The sequence below is a fragment of the Eriocheir sinensis genome, chromosome 39 (assembly GCF_024679095.1).
Source record: "Eriocheir sinensis breed Jianghai 21 chromosome 39, ASM2467909v1, whole genome shotgun sequence".
Classification (NCBI taxonomy): domain Eukaryota; kingdom Metazoa; phylum Arthropoda; class Malacostraca; order Decapoda; family Varunidae; genus Eriocheir; species Eriocheir sinensis.
This window is the reverse complement of record NC_066547.1, coordinates 8,290,485-8,310,864: the sequence shown is the minus strand read 5'-3', so window position 1 is coordinate 8,310,864 and position 20,380 is coordinate 8,290,485. Positions and strand designations below refer to the sequence as shown.

Here is a 20,380-nt window from a genome sequence, read left to right as displayed (position 1 = left end):
TTGATGTTTGAGACATCAGTCCTAGCACTGCATGTTGCCAGGGTCAGATTCCAAAGGCTTGGCTGTACCCACAGATCACTAATCCACCACTCCCTTTAAAAAAATGTCCCCTTACCTCAATAAATCAATCACTAAAGTAACCTAGTTTCTATTCTCCACAAAGTATTCCTGAATTACATCATCACCTATTCCCTATTTTTCTACTACCTCAAGAACCAGAAGCAAGCTGGGCTGGGGCTGGGGCAGCAGGGCACACAGGGCTGCCCCAACACTCTCCATCAGTCTGCCGCACTCCTTTACACTTGGCTGAGTGCTTGACAACCAGTTTTCTATATCAAACTGAAGAAGAGAGAAAAAATCTTGAAACCATTTAAAGTTACTCTCAGGTGACTACTTGTGCAAAAAAAAATTAATGATTTCAAATCTCTCAGTCTATCAAACCGAGTTAAGAAGAACAAAGTCAATGCAAGAAAAATCAAGTATGTTACAAATGAATTAAGAAGATTGGCAAATAATCAGTAAAGAAAATAATTAACCTCTGTTGCAGATAAAAAGCAAACAAGAACATTGATAATGCATTTTCCTTACCTTAGAGAGCAGCATGAAAGTGTGGTCGGGGGATACTGAGGCGTGGCAGCCAAGGGAAGCGTAGAGAGAGAGGAAGGTGGCAGTAGAGGTGACGCTTGGAGTGAAGTGAGGAGCCAGCAGCCCTCCCACCTGCCCTCCCCACTCCATCACTTCACACGCAAGCTTCTCCTGACAGTCTCCATGTCCATCAACAAATTCCTGTTGATGACGTTATATTTAATGAGCTGTTGCTATCATCCTTACCATTAGCAATATTCAAGTGGCTGACAAGATCATTGTAAATCAGAATAGAATCTCATGTTACCTGTCCAAGCACCTCCGCACACGAGGCAATGAGTTGTTTGGCTGGCGGGTACGAACTGGTGTCCTCAGAGGTGAGTTGAACGATGTGGTAGAACACTTGCCGCCCACTTGTCAAGAGCTGAAAGATGGTCTGCTTGCTCCCTTCGAATCTTGCTTTGCGGAATCTATTCACCAACGTTCTGCAAAGTGTATAGTTGGACACTGTCTAATGTCATTCACTGCACAATCAATCTCTGATGCTCAATCAACCAACAGTCAGAGAAGGCCATGTACTATTTTAAGCATTGCTCCTCGGGACACTCAAAATCGCCGGAGACGAAATTTGGCAAGGTCGCATTTCCTCCCCCTCTGTCCCCCTGTCCCTCCTTATATCCCTGGGGACGGGAACTGTCAGGCGAGTCCAGGTGTGTGCATAGCTGGGCGTTATCGCCATACTTTATCACTGATAACAAAATCAGATTATCGACCATCCGCTACTTATTTAAATATATATTGGTATCTTCGTTACTTTTGAAACCAAACTAGCGATAATCGCTACTTTTTTTCCGCCTCTCAGAAAAAAAATGTTGTCTCCTTACTGCGCATGCGTGGCCCGGTGTTGTATGAAAAAACTTTGGGGTATGAAATATCTTCGGTGATGAGATTTCATACTTAGGTCATGAAAATTAATACACTAGGTTATTTTTTGTATGCTACTCAAAAATCAATATATCATAGAGAAAAATCATTTAACTTTGCCCCAAAAATGATTATTCACTGCCTCAAATTTGATATTCCATATTCGTTGGTGAGCATGTCATGGTATTGAAGGCACCCGGTGTTGTGTTATTTGGTGTCCCATCGTCAAAAGCTGGTGCTTTTGTGTACAAACACTGGTCTCTAGTGAACTCGCATGCTCAGACCATTATTATGTAGACCTGTACAGTCTCACAATGTTTTTAACACAGAAAGAGTTGCTGGAAAGCTGAATCAAAAATACATTACCACAATACTTTCTGTTTCTAGAACGACGTACACTCTGTACATATAAATACAACTCGTACAGAGTGTCATACTAGAAACAGCGAGGATGGTGGTAGTTGTACTATATGTTTGATTCAGCCTTCCAGCAACTCTTAATTGTGGTTTAAAAGCTTTGTGAGACTGTACAGGTCTACGCTTGCTGGTCTGAGCATGCACCACCGGAGGTGGACCAGCGTATTGTTGAGGTGGCAGAGGGGGACGTCCCGCTCCGTAATGCCACAGCACTCAAGCAACGGCTCCAACTCGACACCTCGCCCTCCACTATACGGCGACGACTACATGCAGCGGGGCTCTCCAGCAGGGTGGCCGCAAGGAAGGAGCGACTAACAGACCTCCATCACTGCGCCAGGATGGAATTCGCCCGTCAACACAAAGAACGCCCTGAGGGATTCTGGGCCAATGTTATTTTCTCAGATGAGAAAACTTTCCGGTCGCCTGACCACGGGAGAATCAACATATGGCGGAGGAAAAACACAAGGTATTTTAATATCTTTTAATATCAAAATACTTGGAATTAAAATTATTTTCTTTCTTTTAAATGTAATTAAAATTATTTTTGACATGATAGTTTAACCTCAAAAAGAATTTGAGAAACCATTTGGCAGTCGGCCAGTAGAGCCCAATTCATGCTAACAGTCTACATCATTATTTGTATACCAGTTACAATACTTTCAAGTCTCAGTTCTTACATGAGTATTTTTTAACACAAAAAAAGTAACCATTGACAGATTTTTTTTTTATCTATTTTCCCTTCAGATATGATGCCAGAAACATCTATGCAGAAAGCAGGAGCAGCCATGTCATATGTGGAGTGTGGGGCTGGATCTCCATGCACGGGGTGGGCGACTTGGTGAAGATTGAGGGAAGGCTGACAGCCGAAAAATATCTCCGTATCCTGGAGGACTTCTTTCTTCCCTCACTGTGAGAAAGAAATTTCCATGCCCACCCTGGACCAATCATATTTGTCCAGGACAGGAGTCCCATACACATGGCCAGGATAGTCCAGGAGTGGTTTGCGAACCAAAATGTATTGCAGCTCCTGGACTGGCCCAGTAGGGGTTGCGACCTCAACCCCATAGAACATGTCTGGGGAAATATGGTTAATTCATGGGATCCAGCTGGAGAGCGCACTCCACAGGCCCTAATGGAACACGTAAAGAGTTCATGGGAGACACTTTGCAATAAGCCAGAGATCATAAGAAAACTGGTAGGGTGGTCTCACTATTGAGAAATTATTGTTAAGAATAAAGAAATAAGTGGTCAGCGATTGAAGTTCATTTCCTTGATGTGTAATATAAGTGCATAATATTTTGACTAATGATTATGATAAAGGTAATGATATTGATAGTGATGTGGTACTACTACTACTACTACTACTACTACTACTACTACTACTACTACTACTAATAATAATAATAATAATAATAGTAATAACAATAATACAGTAATAATAATAATAAGATGAAGAAGAATTCTTCCCTCATTCACTCCAGTTCCCCTTTCCTTCCTTTTATCCTCTCGCATACTTTTGTCTCTCTCTCTCTCTCTCTCTCTCTCTCTCTCTCTCTCTCTCTCTCTCTCTCTCTCTCTCTCTCTCTCTCTCCAGCGTTGCCAGATTATCGTATTCACCACAACGTATTTACCATGTTTTAAGCCTCAAACTCTCGTACCTATACACAAATAACGACAGAAATCATCAAAGTTAGCATTAAAACTGTTATTTATTGAGGTTTGTGTTTTTTGCTATAGTTATCGGTCAGAAACGACGAAAATGCAATGCGATGAGTACGATAATTTGGCAACGCTGTGTCTCTCTCTCTCTCTCTCTCTCTCTCTCTCTCTCTCTCTCACACACACACACACACACACATTGCACACAAGGTGTGGCTGAGTGTGTGAGAGAAAATTCAACACAAAGGGAGGAGGAGGAAGGTGGTAGGAAGAGAGGAGGAGGAAGATGATTAGGAGGAGGAGGTGTGAGGTAGGGAAGTGAGGAGGAGGAGGAGGAGGAGGAGGAGGAGGAAGAAGAAGAAGAGGAGAAAGAGGATAGAGAATAAGAGAGAGAAATCATGAAGGTAATGATATTGATAGTGATGCCGTTCTACTACTACTACTAAAAATAATAATATTAATAATAATAATAATAATAATAATAATAACAATAATAATAATAATTATAATAACACGAAGAAGAAGAACCCTTCCCTCCTTCACTCCAATTCCCCTTCTCTCTCCCTCTCTCTCTCTCTCTCTCTCTTACACACACACACACACACACACACACACACCTGGACTCGCCTGACAGTTCCCGTCCCCAGGGATATAAGGAGGGACAGGGGGACAGAGGGGGAGGAAGAGCGACCTTGCCAAATTTCGTCTCCAGCAATTCTGAGTGTCCCGAGGAGCAATGCTTACGATAGTACCTAACATGTACATTGACTTACAATAGATAGGGGGTCACCATTCCCTAATATCAATCTCCTGCGATATAGAACCGACATCCTATTTAGTCACATCCTAAGTCATACACGGAAATTGACAGGAATTCTTAATCCCCATTTTTATGATATAGGGAAAGTTTTTATGCAATCTATTATATACCGGTATTTTTAATTAACATGATCTACTACAATATTTGGTCAGTTATTATTATCTTTGATCCCCTATACCAACATGAACTCCATATAAGAGTGACTGCAGCAGAATAAGTCTTCATCCATATATTTCCAAGTACATATTTCCATTCTTTTTAACTTCTTTTCTACACTTATCCAATAAAACCATCACTTCTGAACTAGATATAAAATGACATTGGCAGAACAATGCTATGAGAAACACAGCCATGGACTCACGTGATGATGGCCTCCAGACTCACGGCAGCCTGACACAGCTGCAGCGGCGGCGGTTTGAGGCATCGCTGCACCACAGCCTCAGACTGTTCTCTGTTTTGCTCAATTCGTGCATTCTCTCTCTCATTCAGTCGAGCCTCTGAGAACTGAAACAATTAATCCAACAATAACAGGAATAAACATAATGGAAAATATAATTGAGACAATGAGAATCAATTGACATTATTAAAGCCTCCAGTCTTTGATTTGGTAATGTTTGGGCCCAGAAAAATTAAAAGTGCGATATACCAATAATCATATTAATTAACAAATACACATATAAATGTTTTCTCCCACCCCTTGCCTGCTTCCTTTCACCAGTCTCCCCTTCTGAGTGCTGCCACCTGCCCAGTTTTGTTTCTGTAGAGGCAAATCATTACTTCCAGGTCTAAGTAAAGTGCATCTACTCACCTCCAACACAATGCTGGCTTCCCCTGAACACTCTGGTTGCTGCCGCCCAACCTTGGGAGGCTTGCATTTGGTAGTGTGAACAGTCTTGGTGTTGGCATTGAACCAGAGGTGAGGCAATACCTCCCGGTACACACAGTCCAGTGCACACAGCTCTTTACACCACATGCTTACAGCATGCGAATGTTCTGCCACTTGATCTGAAAGTACACAAATTATAAGATTACAAGGTTTCAGTAATTCAATAATTAAACTTCCTAATATACATACCCTACTCCACAGAGCTCCAAGCACCACAAGTTTAGTGTCTGTGTGTGTGTAATTCACTCACTCAGTTTGATCATGAGCTGGACTTGTGATTACCAGCTAAATTGTACCCTCCTAGAGAGAGCTTTGGAGCTCATTAGCCAATCTGTGGGGAAAACCTGGGCCTCACCAAACATACAAAAATCTCTCAACCCAGCATTGTTAGCCCATGCAAAGACAGATATACTTTTTACTGTGACTGATGTTATTTCTCATGTACTACAGGGAAAGAATGGGAGGGTGAGCTCTTTCAGAATAAGAAAAGAATTGTAGCACTCATGGGAGATGATGTCACCCAAAGGAATAGGTTACGATACATGTCTTTACACACTGATGCTGAGATCCTTTCACTTTACATAAACAATCATATATTCCAGTAAAGCAATCATGTGCTATCTGGTGAATATTACAATAACATACTATAAAATATCCAACAATAAATACCTGTATAGTGAAGAACATGGGACAGCAGTGCATCCTGATCTATTAGAGTCTTGTCCGGGAGATGAGGGGTGTGGAGTGGGCTCCGAGGGGGCACGGGTGGGGGCGGCTGAGGAGGTTCGTAAGTGCCAAGTCTCTTAAGTATGGCTGCCCTAAAGTCCCTGTGCTCAGTCCTCTTCGTGGAGTCTTTCCGGATGCTGTGCTGCGGGGATGCTGATGGAGATGCTGAGCCTACACCAATTTCGTTACGGTGCTGCCGCCACACTCTGAGGGAGAGTGAGGTGTTAGGAATGAAAGTATTAGGTTACGCTGTGTGGGTGGCAAAGAGTGAGATGTGTGTGAATGGGTTAAAAGGGATAAAAGTAGGAAGTGTTGCTGACATACACTGAAAGAAAACTAGTGAGGTCGCTAAGCTGAGTCACAGTGAGAGAATATATGATTAACAGAGCATGGAGTAAACACTGCTTCCAGACTCAAGGGAGGGGGAGTGAGAGGTTTGTGGTAAGGGTTGATCAGGTTAGATTAAGGTCAGAACAGTGACATTCGTTCCCCCATTTGTTTTCAAATCTTAGATATTCTAAAGCAGCTTTTGTTAATTAAAAAAATGTTAAATAAAGGTTCTAAGATTAGCTTGATTAGGGAGAATAGACAAATATGAGATTGTTCACATGAATAAAGAATAACTTCAATAGTTCACAGATAAAATTGTAAATAAAAATATTTTTTGTTAAATAATGAAAAGCAATATCCTGCTGAATAAATGCAACTTACTTGAGAAGTTTCTGACAATCCTCTTCTATGGCATTTTGATTGACTGCTTCAGGCCAGGGCTCCCAATTACCCTGTAGAGGAAGGCCAACTCTCAGCCACACAAGTCAGAGGCAAACATCCTTCAAATCATAAAAGCTAATTCTGAAAACTAAGTTATTTTCTTGATTTTGAAATACAACAGGATTTTTTTCCGACTTTACCGTTACCTGAAGATTAGAATTACGGGCTCCTTACATTATTCTGTGCACAGAGATAATTCACAGTAATTTCCATCAAATTCAGTCCTTGAAATTTGAAGTCTTTGGGATTTTCTCAATTCACACATTAACACTTCAATGTCAAAGTATTTTTTCCCCTCAGTTTCATCACTACTAAAACAACTACTTTGTAAACAAATTCATAATAGGCTTTTCTGCATTACCTGGAAGATCTGCACCAGGTAGTGTGGCAGCAGGTGGGGCGGCAGGGCAGGCAGGTACACGCCTGGCTCATATAGGCGCTCCTCCTCCAGCCACGCCTGCATCCCACGCACCAGCTGGGCCATTGCGCCGAGCTGGGTGGGAGACGGGGGACACACACTCAGTAGCTACAGGTACTCGAGAGGTTAGGGTTAAGCCAAATTTGCAAATGTTTCTGGCTGGGAACACACACTTGGTAGCTACAGGCACTCAAGAGGTTAGTGTTAAGCCTATTCTGCAATTGTTTCTGGTTGGTCATTATATTCTTTAATTATGGAGAAGTAACATCAAAAGGAGATATATGCAGACTTATTACCTATGACTTCAAGACCATCTCTGGTATTAATGAATACTATTGCTATATATCTGAATCAAATTATCTACTATCCATTTTTAAGTAATGACAATTAATTTTCAAATCAGCATTTTTGAGTCAAACTTACATTAAGTACTCAGCAGGTGGAATAGGTTTCATATGACCAAGTTTCTTTTACTCTAATCTAAATTTGTGATGAATTTAACAAATGACTTTCTAAATAAGCTTGAAAGCGCACATTTATAAATATTTTATAATCTAAAATATGTAAGAAGTACATGCTTCTTATAATCTTAACTATCTATGTTTAGTAAGAGAAATAACTCCTCACCTGAGGGCTTGCTGGTTTGTCATCCTCCTCCTGCTCCTGCTGCTTGCTGAGGACAGACTCAAGATGCTCTGCACAACTTGCCACTTTCTTCTTTATCTTGCCAAGGAACACAGAGTTGACATACCCTTGGTAGAACTGAGACACAACGCTGCAACACTCGTACTTTCTGCATGAAGAAATGATAGTACACTGTATCACTATCATTATCCATAATCAAACTTGCCACACAGAGTAGGGTATGAGGTCTAAATACACCTAGCAAAATAACAAGTCAAAGAGTGAGAGCATATCATATTACTAAGTGCAGTCTACCTATCTACTAATCTACAGCTCTGGAAACTCAATGAAGCCCAAGGCCAAGGAAGAAATTTTCAATTCTCTCTGAACACTGGCTCACTTCTTCCCGTGCCACCTCTATATTTGCCTCGCTCTTAAATGCACCCTAAAACATTTGCTCATGTCACTACTCTTACACATGAAGGCAGATATCACATCTGCACCCAAAAGAAAAAAAATGGGATAGGAAGATCTTGCCCCTTTCGGATGAAGGAGCCTCATTGGCTTTGCCCTACATTCATCATAGGCATCAGGCTCACCCAATGTGGATGCACTGAGGTTGAAAAGTGTGCAACAACTTCATCAGGAAGCAGCTGTGTCATAAAAAAAGGAAACAAACTGCATGTGCCCCCATTTGCTTGATAAATATTACACTGAACCTGAGTACTGACCCTGGCTGCGGGGGCACTCGTGCCAGGTGGAGCAGGAAGTACATCTGCAGGGTGAGGGGCAGCGCTGGGTGGTCAGCTGGGAGGTCCACCACCTGCTGGCCCCAACGGTAGATGTTGAGCAGGCTTGACAATACTGGACCAAGACCCAAGTCTGACTGTACCTTCTGTAATGATGACTCTTGGGTGGTACATTTATTTCCATTCACCTATCCATCTAAATATTTACCTACCACCCTATTTGTCAATCTATCTTACAATTAATTTTATATCTCAATCTACTTCTACCTTTTGTCATCAATCTATCAATTCAGTAATCCACCTATCCATCTATTTCCTAGCTATCTATTGATCTCTCTTCATATCTCTGGTGGCCTTGTATACAATCCTTCCACAAAAATGGAATACTGAACCAGTAGCTTGTAACAACAATGGTATAATAAAATTAAATATATGAGTATTCTTACAATAATTATTAAAAATGGTATACCTTAGCAGATTATAGTTACTATAAAGTGATACCTATGTAAAACAATTAGTGTTAACCTAGACCATGGAAAAGAAATAAGCAGAAAAAAAAGAGTCAGAGCAGGCTGGAGTACACTAACATCAGTCAGAAAACATTGGGAAAGGCCTTTGTCCTGAATAGGACTAATGGCTGTTACTACCCTAGATAATAATAATTTCAGGGAGTGCACATTCATGGTCATTAAATTTACCCTTGTAACATGAGGTAACAAATAATACAGAAACCTTCTTAGATTCTAAACTTCATTGGAAATTGTTTAGAGCAAACTAAGACAGAAATAAGCAAAATAATACTGGTACCTTGAGTGCTTGCTCCAATCCACTGTCTGGGTGGTTAAACATTTCCACAAGGAGGCTTTTCCATAGTCCTGAAGTAATTTCCTGCTGAGTCTCCAGCGTAAGTACTGCAATGGTGTACCACGGGTACTGGGGTGCTGAAGGCCGCACAAGCAAGGAGTTTGGGGCGGTGGTGCCAGCAGTGAGCCATGACAACAGGCCAAACACTCCTCCTCCACCAGTGTGCTGGTATTCAGGGCTCTGGCACATAACAGGAAAAAGATGAGGTGGTGACTGTTCTTAGCTGGGTTTATGTGTAATGGCTTTAGATATGGATCATTGCCAGAATTGGAAATGAATGTGAAGATAATAATTTTATAAGACTTGCACATAAGTTAAACTGCACTTTGTACTTACAAATCATAAGAAAGCAATACAATTTTATGTGCAAGATCCAATACCAAGGGTATTTATCATATTAATATAAACCAGCATAGTCATCATTGTTAGAAAGGGGAGTGAGGAGCCAAAAGAGGCAATATGGCCACTTAGATGAATGCTTCAGAGAGACATAATAAGGGAGGAAAAAATTATACAAACAGACCGAAAGACAAACTATGATGAAAACAGTCTCATCCTCCTTACTATGTGAAGGCAGGTGATAATAATACATAAAAAACATGTCATTATGGAAAAAGAATACACAGTGCCATGTGGTCCATAAATCTCCACTTACTTTCATGACTTCAGAGAATGCCCTAAGAACCTCCTGCCAGCAGACTGGGTGTACAAAGGCTTGCTGGCAGATGGTGTCCAACAGGAAGAGTACCGAGCAGTTGTGAACCCACTCAGGCACCCCTATGAGCATCTGTAGCCAAAACCTCACAGCAGGCGCTCCAGATGCAAAGCTGTACCTGTAGACATCAAGGCATCTTCACACCGCCCTTCAATGTTTTACATCCTTGCATAAAATGATGCTTAAAAACAAGATAAAGGGTAATGAAAACAAGATCAATGATAACTGACCCCCTACATTTTGGCTAACATATTGTTCAGGTTCCTAAAAATCTTACAATAAAAGCATAATACCCGAGATGCAGGCAGGGATTCATTAGACTTCTGCAGCTTGTTTTTAAAGATAGCAAACTACTGTATTGTCATGCTGGTGAGCCTGGTGTCAGTAAGAACCCACTATCCAGGGACATAGGGCAAGTGTGACATCCAGGTCACCACAGTTTATCTTCCCAGGTTTTCCCAGGTACTCATTTATCAATAAGCTCAACACAGATTCCATCAAAATCCAATCATGAAGTGCAGGGGGTGACCCACCTCTTGTGCTCCTTGATGTGATGGACGACCATGGCAGCAAAGAGTGTGAGGATCTTGCCTGGCGGTGCTGTGGAGACGAGGCTTTTGGCAAGGGTGATGTACGACTGGTCGGCTGCCAGGCACTTCTGGATTGCCAACATGAACCTGTAAAATATTTTGAAATGAATCAGTCTTTCTGAGTGCAGACATGAATGAAAAAGATAATTTGGAGTGTATAACTTATTTTTTCTATTAACAATCTGTCTATATATCACTGACACCTTTTTCTTCTCAAGGGAAAGAATTGTTCTAATTTTCCCTGTTCCGGTTTTCCACCACAGCACATTAAATCATCAGCAATTCCAGGAAAGCATTACTTCTCCCATTAAGTAATGCACTTGCTAAGGTTTGAACAATTAATACCAGATCATGTTATGAAATCTCCAGCATTGGAACAACAAATTTCTACACAAAAGTCACCACTCAGAACCCAAAAATACACTGGAAACATCCATAAGAATAAAAACTCTCCTTGTTCACCACTTACTTTGTGTTGGTGATCAAGTCCTCTGGCTGGGAAAAGAAGAGTGGGGTGATGTGTCCGAGGGCATGGATGACAGCCTCACATCTCCCCTGCACCACCAGCTCATGCATGCACTCCACACCATGCTCACAGATCTGGTCATGATAAAAAAATATATATATAAATAAATCAATAAATAAATCACATTAACAAAATAGAGGAAAAAGGTTATCTAGTAAAATAGACTGCAACCACTCAGTAATGCAACAAATCAATCGCATCAAACATAAATGTACCACAACTGCCCCTTTTCTTTGGCCAAATGATAAGGAAATAACTGTCATGAGTCTCACCTCAGGCAGAGAATGTCCCCAGGTGGTCATCAGAAGGGCAGCATAGAGAGCCAGAGGTTTCTTATCCATTATGCCATGCTTCACCACGTGCATCATGGATCTGCAGCAGCAAGACACATATTTGGGTAACGTAAAATACTTCTCAAAAACTTAATAAATGGGGCTCCTTATGCTTGAGTGACAGTGATGGAGGAAAACCCCATAATTTTATCCCCCTCAAACACAAATCATGCCAACAGTCCCCATGATTTAATGATACAGGTTAACCCCTTGACTGCAGGATTTCCTAAAAGAAGACATCACCAAGCTACAGGAATGATAAAAAAGTGGCTGCTAGAATTCAATGAAGAAAAATGTAGTCATGCACCTTGGGAGAGGATATCCAGCATACCAATACCAGATGGGAAACACTCCACTATCCACCACAGAGGCAGAGAAAGACCTGGGAGGGAGTAAATGTTATCAGGCTACCAATGAAAGCCTAATTCGTTCCAATCAAAGTGGACAGGTTAAGGAAGGTGAAGGGTCAAACTTACGCCTTTGTGATGGTGATGGATGTAGGATCTGGCATGTCCACCAGCAGAGAGGCAGGGCAGGCAAGGGCAGCACGTACCAAGGGCTCGGATTGGTCCAGGCGGTGAAGGCGGAGACGTGTTAGCATCTCCCATGACCACAGGAAAAACATCTGCCCAACATGAACAATCTGCACATCTGCTTATTGTTTACCTTGCTATTTCATGCATGTACTTTTGTGTATTCGATCTTCCCTAACCCCCTTGCTGACACCCAACCTCTGTAGTTATGCTCACTAAGCTTGCCTTGAATAGACATTCCCTACAACAGCCCCACCAAACCCATGCCACAGCCCAAGGGCCATTCTTACAGTTGTCTCAGAATGTTCGGAAGACGGTCCCTAACACGTTCGGGTGGCTTCTACAGTAGTAGTAGTAGTAGTAATAGTAGTCGTACTAGTACTACTACTACTACTGTAGAAGCCACCCGAACGTGTTAGGGACCGTCTTCCGAACATTCGGAAACGACTGTAAGAATGGCCCTAAATCCACCAAGTTGAAGCTAAATCAGCCTACATCCATTTTACTATATATCTCCAAATCCACACTTTATGATTTCTTCCTACAAGCCTCCAGGTTGACACTCAATACAATGTTCTTGCTCACCCTCTCAGGGGAAGTGGTATACATCACTGCTGTCACTTGCTTCACCCCCTCCGTCAGAAGGTTCCCTGAGTACAGGTCACGGCAGATCTTGAGGTGGGCCTCCAGGACTGTCAGCGCCACCTTGGAGGAAAATTTGTAACTTGTTTTTTGTGCTTATCATAAAAGGAATGCGTGAAAAGATCAACTCATGCTTGCCAAAAGAATCAACATATTCTCACTTTCTTTTCTGTAAATATGTACCTAAAACAATTAATGAACAATAGCAACAAATGTTTCTAAGACTAAACAAGCAATAAAGAGCTAATGCCTTAAATTACAACTCACATTTTGTCTATAATAACATCTGTATGAACCTTAACTTGATATCCTACCTTCTGATGCAGCTCCTGGGGTAAGAACAGCTTGGTCTTGGCCTCATTCTCCCCCCAGTTGAGCCTTGACAATATGATGCGGGCCAGCTGGTTCTCAACACTAGCAGGCGGCATGAAGAGCAGCCAGTGGGACATGCAGGTCACGTCATCCTTGCTGGGCCGCCACACCTCGATGGGCAGCGCTCGGAACAGATACAGCGCCATGCTTCCCAAGTGTATGATCTTCTCCTGTGGAGGGTTGTGTTTATGAAGGTTTACTGAAAGCCTTTACCACCATGACTGTACACTGTTGTCATTATTAAAACCATACCTACTTTTCCCTCTGAGTATGAATCAAGACAAGCTTAAAAAAAAAATTAGAAAACTGCTTAGTCCAATGAAAAAAGATGCTCCTCAAAATCATCCATACAATAAAGGTAAGTACATTCTTCTCTTATTTACTCGTTTTAAACTAGTGGCAATTATATACGTTACTTAGATACACATTCTATAGCCATTAAGCAAGTAAAGGTAATTCAGAAGGTTAAAGGAGATTATGGGAAAGGTGGCTGACTTTCTTGCCTCCCAACAGACCTGAGTGGTGGTGAGGAGGTGGGAGAGGATGGGGGGGTGGGTGCTTGCCACGGTGGCCAGCAGGTCCCGGCCGCTGCGACACAGTGCCTCTCGGGTCCCCTCGTTCACAAAGGCCGCCTCAAAGATGTTGCTCACCACCACCTGCCACACAATTGGTTAACCTTAAATTTTTACTGCCTTAAGATAACTTTTACATACATGCTACATGACATTATCAACCTACAACCTTATTTTCCTTACTAAGATTTTGTCTCTCACGCTGACATCAGATTACTTATGAGGCGTTAATTTTATTCATACTGTATTTATAGCAGAAAATTTGACTCAGTATCTTAGCTTCCTCCATGGTTTGAAAATATGCAAAAAAAATGTTCAATCTCATAAGTATAACACCCCGCCCAGAAAAGCAACACATTCACAGTATCACACACCTGTATAAACTCACTCTCTGTTGGCTCCCTTGTCACTGTCATGTTGGCCAGCGCTGAGAGGAGGTAGAACCCTTCATTTTCCTCCAGGTTCAACAGGCAGTCATGGAACTGTCCACGAGTGTCTGGATGTGCCACCAGCTCTGCCCACTGACTTGCCGTGCGATTCATCATGTTCTTACTGGCTGCTTCTATCGACTCCTTTTTCATCCCCACGTGCAGCTTGTATACAATCTTCCACAGCCTGTGATGAGAGTAATGCTTGATTAACTTGCTTTGCACCATTTAACAGTGAATTAGCCTTTTAGACATGCAGTGCAGAAAGACAAAATAACATATATGCAAGGTGAGGCAAACACATGGAGAAGAACAAAACAAGATATGAGAAACGAAACAGAGATAGAGAAAAAGTTTAGCGAGATGAGATGTATCATCTTGAAGGCAAGACAAAAATCAATGTGAGAAAAGGGAAGAAGTGGACAGACTAACCTAGTAAGAGACACACTGCCGTAGGGTATGACAGCCAGGAACTGCCATGCACCTGAGCGGGGGCTGCTGAAGATGCTGGTCACCGCTGCCTCAAACAACTGGTCATACTCCACCTGCAAAGAAAACACGTTTCAATAAGATATACTACATACTTAATGTGAATCAGTTCAACATTAACAATTTAATACATTTATCTATATCTCCAATGCCCTGTTCCCTGGCGGGAACTTCACTCAGGGCAGGGGTTCCCAAACCAGGGGTCAGGACCCCAAGTGGGGTCGGAATGCTCATTATGTGGGGTCATAAAGAGGTCATGGGGTCAGTGGGGGCGCTGAGGTACCCCTAATTAAGGCCTGGGTGGTACGAAGTATCCAAGCAGGGATTACGAGACCATGACAAATTCAGTGCTGTATAGTACTTTCATTGAGAAAAAATAACAAGTCAGATAATTGCTTCAAGCACCCTTACACGAGCCACGACTGACCGTTCAATCCCCCCTCTCCCTCACTCCCTTACTACCCTCCCCGCTCTTACATCTTCATGAAATTCGCATAATCTAAATTTCGTTTTATCTCCCTATTTACTAATTTATTCCAAAAATTTCACATCCTCATTATCATCAGCATCTGTAAATCTTTGGTATATATGCAAAAAGAATCCTCACTTCCATGGTTCTTGAAAATTGATTAAATTAAATTCACATAACAAATCAACCTCAGTGCAGGAGCAGGCTGAGAGCACTCACTTGTGCTTCCACCCTCGCTCCCTCAGGTAAGTTCCCGTGAACCGCAATTTTATGTGGCGTTTTAGTGTGGTAAGGTGGTGCAATGCTATGATATTGTGCAGCAAAGGAGGTATCAACATGGGAAGAGAAGTGATGATGTTGCGTTACTCTTTTGAAAATATTTTATTTACATTGCTGATTAATAACATTAATTGAAATATATTTAGTAATACGAGTACAGCTATTATGGAGAGGTTGTTAAAGACACCATCTGAAACTTCCGCCAAGAAACGGAAACGCTCTAATAATCCATCATTACTCGACTAAAAATTCACAATAGTGCTGTAAGTGTAGAAGTAAACATAAACACTTGGGATATATATATATATATATATATATATATATATATATATATATATATATATATATATATATATATATATATATATATATATATATATATATATATATATATATATATATATATATATATATATATATATATATATATATATAGACACACACACACACACACACTTGGAGTCGCACTTAACAGTTGAAAGTGCTAAATGGGGTTGTGCTAGGAAAAGCTTGGGAGTCCCTGCTCTAGGGGGTGGCAGCAGCAGAAGTCAGTTTAATACAGCACCCACAAATGCAGATATATCAATTAAATGAGAATGCTTTTTAATCAATGCATATTGAATCAGGTGCCTATACTACAGTTTCCAAACCAATCCTGTAAATACTGCAATATAACTGTAATTTGTGGTCATCACCAAGCATAAACTAACTTGCTGATCACAAATATGTAACTCCTACTTGTACCAAATCTGTGTGCATGCATGGTGGATGTGTGGGTGCACATGGGGCACTGCTGCATACCTGTAATGCAGTCCACTGAGGTGCAGCCAGAGCCAGGCCAAGGGTATCATTACTCTGCTGGTGGGCCGCCAGACAACCCTGCCAATGGTCAGTCACATGCTCCACAGTGTGACGCAGCAGACGACACAGCCTCTTGGTGGCTCCTCGGTAACGCAACTGTATGGGGAAGGCACATCATTTACGTACCACAGATACCTATTGTAAGCTCATTTTCTGAATTAAAATAATTCACTTATTACCTAACACCCCAATACAAAAGGATCCTTCACACTCACCTGAGAGTAGGTGGTGAGCCCCTTGTGGAAGAGCTCAATAAGGCATCGGGCAAAGGCAAACAGTTTGAGGAGGCCGCTATGGGAAGTTTGCGTCACATCGTACTTATGTGTCCCTGTCCCATCCTCTTCCTCCACCAGCAGCATGTGTTGGAATATCTCTTTGAATGGCACTTGATTCAGGATCTGGAGTGAAGGGAACAAATTGTGTTCTGAACATTGTTTACTTGAATGACTCCTTTACAATATTATAAGTAATTAAAAGAGTAAAGATTTTATGCATTAATGAAAAAACAAAAAAGTACAACCTACCTGAATTACATCATTCTCAGTGAAAGCAGCCCATAGTTTAGCTGGGTCCTCTTCCTCCTCCCCTGAGCTGTCCACCACCACCCACACATTGTCCGCCCCCTCCTGAACCCCACCCCCTTCCCCTGACCCCCCAGAAGGGAGTGCAGTGTGCCTGATGTGGTGGAGGAAGTCTTCTCTTGCAGTGACTGGGTTTACAATGGTGGAGAGGATGGTGAGGGCATGATCCAATGGCCAGCAACCCAACATGCCACTGCTGCTGTCATGCTTCCACTCACCCCAAACCTGAGAAGAAGAGTTTGTTATGTTGAAAGAAATACACCTCTTTCTTTCCCCTTTCACTTACTCTTCCAGTGTGGTTTGCTATATTCATTGTTTTGCATCTCCTATTCAAATACAGTAAAAACTTGTAAATAAAACCCACACTGGCAGATGATAACTCTATCGTCAACCAGTGTGGGTTTTATTTACATCAAGAAGATCACGTCAGTGTGATCGGCTCTAGCCCTTCTGAAACCAAGGTACAGGCGAACCTTGTTTTATGAGTGCATTACACCTAAGAAATAGTATGCTTAGCAAAATTACATTGAGCAAGTCCATTAAAACAATGGTTAAATGAAGTTTGGTTACAAGGTACTATGTATTTCAAAATCCCATCTATATTAAATAAATAGAGTATCTGTATACAAACATCTGTGGTAAGTTAAAATTTCTTATATGTTGTTATAAGCAATTACATAAAAAATCAATTTCAAAAGTTCTTAAAATATTGGCATGGCTTCTTATTAGGGACAAAAAAACACTAAATGATAAAAATTAATAGGTGCAATTCATTACAACTAAAAACTGGCTGGCTTTCAAAGTTTTACTTAGCAACTTCAAAGGGGTTAATTGATCATTCTCACCTGTATGTAGGAAGGAGCCCAGGTCCCCACCCCTGCAGGGCACCTCAGGACATGGTTCAGGAGGAAGAGGTGGTCACTGCGTGTTGCCACCCTCAGCAGCACCGCCACCAGGTCTGTGAGCCACTGGCGGCTGTCCCTCACAAACTGGTGGTCCTTCACCCCTCGCCGCTGGAATGCAAACAGGACGCTGATGCAGATGTGTAGCTTTTCAACGTGAGGGTGGAGGTGTGGGCGGTGCTCCCTCTGACTGCTGGCTCCGCACACCCTGGCATTCCTTGGAAGCTCCGTGAAGTCCTTGCAATCACTCAGGACCTTCTGCATATAGTTCTCCACCTGAAGCTTACACATCTCAGCTTCATATGAGTGAAGGGCATAGGAGTTGCCTAGAAGCTCCCTCATTTGTTTTAGGAGTTTTGAGACATGTTCAGAAATTTCCTCCTTAAAGCATGCAACTTCATACTCATGCCTGATGGTGAGCAATGCACCGTCTTCACACTCCCCTTCCTCTGTGACGGCGCGCTTCTCAAATAGCCAAATGTTCTTCTTCTGCCTCTCATAGTCTTCCTGGAGGGTGGACAGCTCCTTCTGGATGCCAATCAGGTTTGTTCTTGCTCTCAGGTACCCTAGAACAAGCTCAAAGAATTCCAAGTGAGGTGTGTTCCTCTCCTGGTCAATGAAGTGTGCAATGAAGGCTTCGTTTTCTTCAAGTTCATGATTTTGGTAGAGCGCACTAAGCTGGACCTCAGTCATTGGCTCAACCTCACATTCTTCTGAGAGGGCAACTTTTGTCTTGGCAGCAGGTTCCTGTTCAACAGCTTCATCAACAATACTTTCCTCTAATACTGTCCTGTTGTCCAGATGCCCCTCCATGTCCTCAAACATTGGTACACTGGGCTGAACATTAATACTCTCACCATCCACCAATACATTATTACCCCCCTCTACACTATGAGTCACTACATTATACTGCAATTTACTATCACTATTCTTGTGCACTGCTTGAGGAACACACAGCTCAGCATCTGCAACTGCCAAGTCCTTTAGTTGACGTTGGGCTTCAAGATAGGGATCAATTTTCGTCAACTCTTGCTGTAGTTCCCCAAAGCTAGGAGCTGAGGGCACCGTGCACTCTCCCTCCTTTTTCTCACAGGATGATGCAACATTTTCATTAAGTTCTGGGCCATTTTCAACTCTTTCTTCCTCATTCGCAGCTTCCGATTCACATGTTCCTTCTTTGTCTTCATTGGCATGTGTTGGGAGGGGATGTCTTGTGCCTTGATCCTCCTCCTGCTCCACACACAGCCCCTCCTTGCTCCCCTCCACCTCTGGGATCGTAGTGTCTTCATACTCATCCAAAAGCTCATCAAGTCTACCGTTTTCCTTGTTCTGTGTTATTGTTTTGTCATCTTCATATTTTGACTTCACCACTTTCTGGAATATAAAGAAGATAAAGAGAGGAGTTAATTATGGGTTTGATTTGAATGATAGTTTAGTAAAAATAATGGCACTATGTATTCAGCTTCTTGATATTAAGCCACAACTAATACATGAGGAGAGTATCATGACACCACTCCACCCAATATTGACTTCTCTTTTGGCCACTCTTCTAAACTTTTTTTTTTACCGAGGCAGTCATTGGCGAGTTTATCTTTTTTTTTTTTGCCCGAGAGTTCCTTTACTGTAAAAAAAAGTACTCATTAGGAATAAAATATAGAAATCCTGTGAAGGAAAACATAACAGATTAAGATTGTAGGTCAGATTATTATTATTTTTTTTTTTTGCCAGTGAGTTCCTTTACTGTAAAAAAAAAGTACTCATTAGGAATAAAAATACAGAAACCCAGTGAAGGAAAACATCATAACAGATGAAGTTTGTGAATCAGTGAAATGTCTAACTTTTTTTTTTTTAAGTTTTACAGTTTTAATTACGTAACGTCTTTCAATGCACGAGACTACCATCGCTGTGTCTCCGCGTTGCCGTCCCCGCGGTGCCATGACAGTGGTGGCGGGGAGGACAAAGGTGCCAGCCCGTGCCAGCTCACCCTCACGTGCACGCAAAAAACAAAGGCACAGTACAGCGTCATGCGAGAGGTAAGGCGCAGTTCACACCACCCCTTGTTACCACGCCTGTCACGCCTAACCAACGCACACACGCCGTCACACAACACTCCTTAACATCATGAAGGTTATAATTTGCATGCCACTCAACAGCACAGTGCATCCAGCCATTGATTCTCCAGCCTTACCTTGGAGCGGCTGCGTGGCCTCCTTACTGCCTCCGCCATCAGCTGTTACTGAGGTTGATGTAAACAAACGTACGCCAGCCGCCTCATTGTCGTGCGGCGGTGCTGCTGATGATGTACGATGAATATCAGTACCTGTGTCACGTCCACATTATATTCTGCTGTAGTTTCATCGGTAAATCTTAAGAATAGCGGCTCCTAGCGGGTACGCATTTAGGGCACGGTGTGGTGGTAATTACATTTCTAGCACGTACGACGGGGTTTTGACAAGCGGACAGGCGTGTTTGTCACAAGGGGTGTATTTTTCCACGCTGGCCTCACGATTTCTTCCAAGTCGATGGGCGATGAGACTGCGAGCTCCGGGGTGAAGAAAGGGAAGAGCCCGCGCGGAAAAATACACCCCTTGTGACATAAACACACCGTGCCCTAAATGCGCAACCGCTAGGAGCCGCTATTCTTAA

The 20,380-nt window shown here is 42.2% G+C and overlaps 1 protein-coding gene across 2 annotated transcripts in view; it reads right to left on the bottom strand.

Annotated features, from left to right (window-relative positions):
• The window catches only part of LOC127008937 (ectopic P granules protein 5 homolog), a 31,259-nt gene extending 11,182 nt beyond the window's left edge, over window positions 1-20,077 (bottom strand). Inside the window, exons 1-26 of one of the 2 annotated variants that reach the window (XM_050881438.1) lie at window positions 19,923-20,077; window positions 17,678-19,108; window positions 16,776-17,057; window positions 16,467-16,649; window positions 16,192-16,347; window positions 14,586-14,698; window positions 14,100-14,340; window positions 13,669-13,809; window positions 13,096-13,323; window positions 12,725-12,844; window positions 12,083-12,231; window positions 11,547-11,646; window positions 11,218-11,348; window positions 10,692-10,835; window positions 10,099-10,276; window positions 9,387-9,623; window positions 8,562-8,725; window positions 7,834-7,999; window positions 7,150-7,281; window positions 6,729-6,799; window positions 5,961-6,223; window positions 5,214-5,410; window positions 4,767-4,909; window positions 893-1,070; window positions 589-786; window positions 208-339 (exon numbers count right to left, since the gene is read on the bottom strand). In XM_050881438.1, coding sequence (XP_050737395.1) covers window positions 208-339; window positions 589-786; window positions 893-1,070; window positions 4,767-4,909; window positions 5,214-5,410; window positions 5,961-6,223; window positions 6,729-6,799; window positions 7,150-7,281; window positions 7,834-7,999; window positions 8,562-8,725; window positions 9,387-9,623; window positions 10,099-10,276; window positions 10,692-10,835; window positions 11,218-11,348; window positions 11,547-11,646; window positions 12,083-12,231; window positions 12,725-12,844; window positions 13,096-13,323; window positions 13,669-13,809; window positions 14,100-14,340; window positions 14,586-14,698; window positions 16,192-16,347; window positions 16,467-16,649; window positions 16,776-17,057; window positions 17,678-19,108; window positions 19,923-19,961 — 5,517 coding nt within the window. In that variant the 5' untranslated portion in view covers window positions 19,962-20,077. Of the gene's footprint in view, window positions 1-207; window positions 340-588; window positions 787-892; window positions 1,071-4,766; window positions 4,910-5,213; window positions 5,411-5,960; window positions 6,224-6,728; window positions 6,800-7,149; window positions 7,282-7,833; window positions 8,000-8,561; window positions 8,726-9,386; window positions 9,624-10,098; window positions 10,277-10,691; window positions 10,836-11,217; window positions 11,349-11,546; window positions 11,647-12,082; window positions 12,232-12,724; window positions 12,845-13,095; window positions 13,324-13,668; window positions 13,810-14,099; window positions 14,341-14,585; window positions 14,699-16,191; window positions 16,348-16,466; window positions 16,650-16,775; window positions 17,058-17,677; window positions 19,109-19,632; window positions 19,809-19,922 lie in introns of those variants that run through there. The other variant, XM_050881439.1, reaches the window with a different exon arrangement.
• Between the last annotated feature and the right edge of the window lie 303 nt (window positions 20,078-20,380).